Here is a 7047-nt window from a genome sequence, read left to right on the forward strand (position 1 = left end):
AATTTAATGTGTATTTAAATTATAATTAATTCTAAAAAATATTAGTTAATTTTCACCAGCAAATAATTAAATGAAAATATTATATTTAGATTCTTTCTATGATTTTAAAAAGACAAAATAAGGAAGCAACCAGGGACGGAGCTAGAAAATATGTCGAGGGGGGCAAAAAAGTAAGGATGAATTCAATGGCGGATTCAGAAAATTTTTTTAGTGAGGGATAAAAATTAAAATAAAAGAGAATGTTTAAAAAAATGAAATACTTAAAATGTATAACAATAAATATTGTTGGATATAGCGAAAAATAAAACATATTAAAATTTTATAAAAATATTTATAACAAAATATGAAACATAATTAATTTGATAAAACAATTCGAATATAAAACGCATTATAAATTACACATTCCATTATTAATATAAAGAAAGTTATATGGAAGTTATATATATCATGCCAAAATTTAATTGTGTTAATAAAAAAAGTGAAGAATTCGAATATAAAACGCATTATAAATTACACATTCCATTATTAATATAAAGAAAGTTATATGGAAGTTATATATATCATGCCAAAATTTAATTGTGTTAATCAAAAAAGTGAAAAAGACTATGTGACATTGTCAATGCAAAAACTTGAACCCAAGTCATTTCGAAACTCATAAACATTAGCTACCACCTTGTCTATCACAACTTTTGTTTACATAATCTGTTTTATAGTACTTATATGAATAATGTACTATATATATACATATTATATACAATATAGGGTAGGGGTGGGGTGGGGTGAGGGGGAGGGGGGGGCAGCTGACCCCCTGCCCCCCCTCTGGCTCCGTCTATGGAAGCAACTCTACACCCATTATATTCAGATTCTCTCCATTACATGTTTCTTAAATTTCATTTTGCATGTCAGGTAGCTAATAAAATCAATTGTTATATTTTTAACAAATCTGAATTATACAAATGCAGACGAGAAAGAAAATTGATATACTACCGTGTACACTTAGATTACACTGTGTGAGTGTGTGTGTCATAATTTGCAAGATTAGTTTTTGTAGGAAAAGATGTTAAACATTTTGGTGCGTACTTGGATTGTGCTATGTGTGCACTTGGGTCAATGAGTTTGTGTTATGATGTTCAAGAACATTGATATATGAAATACCATGTGCACTTAGGTTAACGAATGTGTGCATGCACCTAAACCAGATTGGTGTTAAGAACTATGTTGTGCACTTGGGTTAAACTGTGTGTGACATAACGTTAATAATGAGTATGTGGATGAAAAGACGCAAAACAAGTTAATGTGCACTTGGGTTGATAAATTAGGGTGTACATTTGGGTTGACTGTGTGTGCCAAAATTTGCACAACTAGTTTGTGTAAGAAAAGATGTTAAACATTCTGGTGTGTACTTGTTTTGTGTTGTTGTGCACTTAGAAGCGAGCCTGACTCTTCTCATCATCTCTTCCAGTCTACTCACGATCCTCAGGTTGGTTTTCGGCGTAGAAATGGAATTTCCTCTGATGAGCACGACATGGAGATTCGAAGCAACTAGTTTTGGGAGAAGTTCAGTAACAGTAAAAGCGAGAACCAACCAAACGAAAAACGGACATAAAAGCGTTACAAAGATATGTTACATGAATAAAATATCAGTTTCACATTCATATATAAGCACTTACTGAAACCATTTCATTAATTGTAGAGGAAAACATCTCTTCATGCAAATATTAATTACAGAAATTCCCAGAATATACAATCATTGACATCATGGATTGCTATAGCAAAATGACATCAAGAAGCCTAGGTGCAATTCTAAGAGCCTGTTTCAATATATCAAACTGAGGAGTATTAATTAATGCCTGTAATGTTGCAGCCATGGCAGGAGAAGTCCAATGGCGTTCCTGAAACATCAAGAACATAAAAGATTCAGTTTCACTGGAAATTCAATTTGCAATAATTAACCATGCATATCAACGGAGAGACGTCGCGGAAGACTCCACTGCTCTTCAAACGTCGGAAAAGCTGGCTCGCGACCGGTGGCGGCATCGATGAAGAGGAAAACAGGAGAGAAAATAACTTTTAGAGAAGAGAAGGAAAATAGGAGAGAAACATGGAGGAGAGAGGATATTGCTCAATTATAAAGATGAGAACTGTATAAAACTGTATTGAATGAACTGTTGAACAAGTGTATAGATTGGGGGAATATATACAAGAGGAATCATAGGGAGACTAGGATAAGGAGTCATAATGTGACTCAAATACATAGAGTCCTAATATTAATCCTAATATTCCCCCTCAAGCACATGGTATGCTAGTAACCCGTAGCTTGTCTCTAAGAAAAAAAAATCTAGGACTAGGCAAAGATTTGTGAATATGTCTGCAAAGTACGAGCATGAAAGATGGGATTTGCACACATATAAGTAGCACCAAGATTATTACACCATAGTTTAGGGACAGAGATGCCTGGAACTTTGATCTCATGCAGTAGTGAAACGATCCAAGTTACTTCAGCACAAACATATGTTAGAGCTTTATATTCAGCCTCAGTAGAGGATCTTGCCACAGTTCTTTTTTCCTTGTAGACCCATGACACAAGATTAGAGCCAAGATAATACAACAAAGCCACTTGTAGATTTTCGGTCCCCCGGACAACCAGCCCAGTCAGAATCAGAGAATGCATTAATTTCCCTTGAAGAAGACTTTCTAACTCGTAAACCAAAAGTAATAGTTCCTTTAACATACCTCAAAACTCTTTTTAATTGTTCCCAATGTGAAACTGTAGGAGAATGCATGTGTTGACACAACTGATTGACTGAAAAGGAAAGATTAGGACGAGTGACAGTTAAGTACTGTAATGCACCAGCCAAACTCCTGTACTGTGTAGGATCATCGTACAATGTTGTATCAAAGACCACGGTTTTCGAAGTAGAAATAAGGGTAGAGAAAGGTTTGCACTCAGCCATTCCGGCACGTTTTAGAATGCCATGCATGTATCTCTGTTGTGAAAGTAAAATTCTATCACTGCATTTAACTGCCTCAATTCCAAGAAAAAAAATCTGGTTCACCAAGATCTCTGATTTTAAAAGCAGTAGAAAGTATCGAAACTAGCTGAGTGACTAGATCTGTATTGCTTCCCATCATAAGTATATCATCCACATAAACTAATAGATATACACAATCAGATCCCTGTGAGTAGTAAAATAGGGACACATCCGTTTTTGATGCCTGAAAATCAATAGATAATAGAAATGTGTGCAAACGATTAAACTAAGCTCTAGGAGCCTGTTATAATCCGTAAAGTGACATTTTCAATAAGCAGACATGATTTGGATAGTAGGCGTCAATATATCCAGGTGGTTGCTTCATATACACAGTTTCAGATAGATTTCCATTTAAAAATGCATTATGAACATTCAGTTGCATAATAGACCATCTTGATGATAAAGCCAGAGAGAGAAGTAACCTAACTGTGGTCGGTTTGACCATTGGACTGAACGTATCAAAGAAATCCTGGCTGGGTACTTGATTAAACCCTTTTGCAACAAGTCTTGCTTTGTGCCTTTCAATGGAGCCATCTGCTTTTCGTTTCGTACGAAAAACCCACTTACATCCAATAATGTTCATACCTGGCTGAGATGACACAAGTTGCCATGTCTGATTCTGTAGAAGGGCATTAAATTCTTGATCCATAGCCTCACGCCATTTTGAAAATTTAATTGCATGAGTGTAACAAGTAGGATCTGAAGGACACACCTGAACCGTTAAAGCTGATTGAGGAGTCTGAGAGCGACTATGAGTGTTCATCTCGTGAGTACGAATTGTGGATTTAACAGTTTTACCTCGAGGTCGCCGCGATGAGGCCGCTTGGCAGAATGGTCCGTGGGCTCATGCGGCTCATGTTCAGGCACATCTGGTGGGTTGACAGCAGTGTGCGGCGGTGAAGACTGTGGATCGTTTTTGCTGGGTGAAGCAGTTGTTGCTGCGAGTGGTTGTGGCGGGCATGTAGCAGGTGGTTCCGTGCCGCGGGAGGAAGTAGCAGGAGGTGTGGGGCGAAGAACAGATTCGGCCCATGGGTAATTTTGCACAGGTTGGGGAGACTGCACAGTAGTGTTAGTAGCAAAGGGATAAACTGTCTCATCAAACCTCACATGCCTGCACACATAAATCTTGTTAGTCTGTAAGTCCATGCACCTATATCCCCGGAATGACTCAGGATATCCTAAGAAGACACATAGAGAAGAACGATATGACATTTCGTGACGGTTGTATGGTCTGAGATACGGATAACATAGACACTCAAAGACAAGAAGAAAAAAGTAGGAATGATGAGAGTTATACAATTTTAAATGAGGACTGGAGTTAACAAGAATTATGAATGTACAATTATACATTATTAAATAAGAATACTGGAGTATACAATTATACTGGAGGACTGGAGTTAACAAGAATTATGAATGTACAATTATAGAATTATGAATGTACAGTAATGAAATTATGAACACAGAGCTCTGACATTATGAACTTACAATATGAACATATAGTGATAAAATTATGAACATAGAGCTTCGAAAATTATGAATTTACAGTTATTGAATTATGAATGTACAGTTACGAAATTATAAATGTAATATGGAAGTATGAATGCACAGTTATAGAATTATGAACACAGATCTCTGACATTATGAACTTACAATTATGAACATATAGTGATAAAATTATGAACATATACTCCTTTAACGAAGCGGTCTGAAATTTAAAAAAAAAAATGGAAGATAACGGTGCCACTAATGGCACCGTTACCGTGTCCACAATGCATGCTGGACACGGGTCCATAGCATAACGATTGACAACAATCGTTATGTTGTGCATCCGTATGCACCATGCATGGTGCACACAGATGCAAAAATGACGTCGTTTTGACTAAAAACGCGCGTCCCAATTAAAAAAAATAATTCAGTTTCGATTCCCCTCAACAGCATTATGTTGTTCATTCATTCTGGAGTTTTAGTTCATTGATTCTGGATTTTTAGACGGAATTCGAAACTGGTTTTTTTTTTTTCATTCATGCTGGATATTTAGTTCATTCATTATGGATTTTTAGTTCATTCATTTTGGATTTTTAGTTCATTGATTCTGGATTTTTAGTTCATTGATTCTGGATATACACAACATAATGTTGTTGTCGGGAATCGAAACTGATTTTTTTTTTTAAGCGGACGTGTGTTTTTAATAAAAACGACGTCGTTTTTGCATCTGTATGCACCATGCATGGTGCACACAGATGCACAACATAATTTGCTAGTACCCAACCCCTTCCATTTCAGCCGACGATTCTCCTCTCTCTCAAAACTACTCAGACGACATTTCGTACCTAAGGTGCTTCGGACGACTTGGTGGTTCAATGGAATCACCACCGTCGAGCACCATCGAGGCATCGAGCAGCTGGTTTAATGTCCCAAGCTTTTGGTTTCTTTACAACGACAATTTCAACATTTTCCATATACGATATGTTCATTGAGTACACCAGCGGTAGATCTATTCGATCTATGAACAAGTCGTGTTAAATATTGCTTATCCCAGCAGATAAGTGCCATTTTCATTTATTGCTGATCTAATTTTTTTTTTCATTTATATATATTGCTCTAAGTGTTAATTTCACAATCTTATTTCCCCATTATAGTGGAGGAGTTTAATGCTCAATATACATGTTTTTAAAACATTCTGCTGATGCCTGGAAATATAAATATAGAATAGGCAGATGATGATCAAAATAGTCTGTTGCCTTATTTTTTTTTATTTGAGTATGTAGAATAACATACTCTAGGAGCCAAGTCTGGCCTAAAATAATTTGAGTATGTTCTTCCAGCGGAATATCAACAGTAGTTTAATGCCTTGTTTTTTTAAGTCTGAATATGTAAAATATAAGAACTGAGTATTTAAGATAACATACTCTGAGTATGTTATGTCGCTTGGAAATATAATATAGAAATTAGGCAGATGATGAAGAAAACAGTCTGATGCCATGTTTTTTTAAGTCTGAGTATGTAAAATATAACATATGCATTTTTTTGAGTATGTTCTTCCTTAGTCATTTCAGCAGCTCTAAGTGTTTATTTTCCAGACTTTTTTCCCATTAGAATGGAGCATTTTAATGCTCAATATACATGTTTTTTTTTAAACATTCATACTAAACTGGAAATATAACTATGTCAACTTTTTTTTTTTCTTCATTAAGACCCATTCAAGTTCAATACTTTATTTTAAAAAAAGAAGCTGTATTTGAATCATTTAGGAAAATTGGTATAGCTTTTACAGCTGTAAGTGTTCATTTCACAAAATACAGCACCTAATTACACTATGAAAACAAAACTTCCAACATACAAATTAAAGTGCAAATGCTAAGTTTTAAAAATTATAAAAACCTCATATTTATATATGTCTCCAAAATTCCATGAAACAAAATCCAACTTCATAATTCCAGAATCTCAAGAGTATGAGAATTCAATAATCTGTCAAGTCCAAGAGTATGTCTTTAACCTGACTTGCTGCACTTTAAAAAATTTGAATGAGCTGAAATAATGACTAAAGTAATAGGAAATAGAAATATAACAGTTAGGTTAAACAAACATAACAAATACCCAAAACATTCAAAAGTTTAACAGTAATCAATCTCTTCATGAGATGCATAGGATGTTTTTCTGTCCAAGAACCATGTTAACCCAATAGTATAAAACATAAAATGTTTTTTTTTTTTTTTTTTCAAGAATCCCATGAGTGATTTTTTAATAATAAAACAATGTTAGTGATAACCCAACTCAGTTAAACTTAATAATAAAACAATGTTTAGTAATTTTTCAATTAAAAGACAAATTGATATCACCAAAATGTAAAATTATCTCCTTTTCACTCACAATCAATTTGAGTAAAATTTGAATTGCCTCCCTCCGTTTTGAACTTTTTTGCATATCTAACCTCTGCTAACCACTTGAAGTCTGAGTACCTATTTATAGTGTTGTTGGTTTATCGAAATAATAAACCAACAATATCGGCTACAGT

At 34.7% G+C, this 7047-nt stretch overlaps 1 protein-coding gene across 1 annotated transcript; it reads right to left on the minus strand.

Moving 5' to 3' along the window:
• Positions 1 to 1766: 1766 nt before the first annotated feature.
• Positions 1767 to 2954, minus strand: LOC109157759 (uncharacterized mitochondrial protein AtMg00810-like). The gene is made up of 2 exons (XM_019305598.1): positions 2607 to 2954; positions 1767 to 1892 (listed from the first exon to the last, which is right to left on the minus strand). The coding sequence occupies exons 1-2, from the start codon at positions 2952 to 2954 to the stop codon at positions 1767 to 1769; spliced, it is 474 nt and encodes a 157-aa protein (XP_019161143.1).
• Positions 2955 to 7047: the final 4093 nt, after the last annotated feature.

This window comes from Ipomoea nil, unplaced genomic scaffold (genome assembly GCF_001879475.1).
Source record: "Ipomoea nil cultivar Tokyo-kokei standard unplaced genomic scaffold, Asagao_1.1 scaffold2792, whole genome shotgun sequence".
Lineage (NCBI taxonomy): Eukaryota > Viridiplantae > Streptophyta > Magnoliopsida > Solanales > Convolvulaceae > Ipomoea > Ipomoea nil.

Excerpts from the sequence above, each read along its gene's own strand:
- LOC109157759 (XM_019305598.1), bottom strand. The coding sequence starts at position 2,954 with ATGGCTGAGTGCAAACCTTTCTCTACCCTTATTTCTACTTCGAAAACC. Across the intron at positions 1,893-2,606 it reads AATCTACAAGTGGCTTTGTT|GAACGCCATTGGACTTCTCC; the intron begins GTATTATCTTGG and ends TTGATGTTTCAG.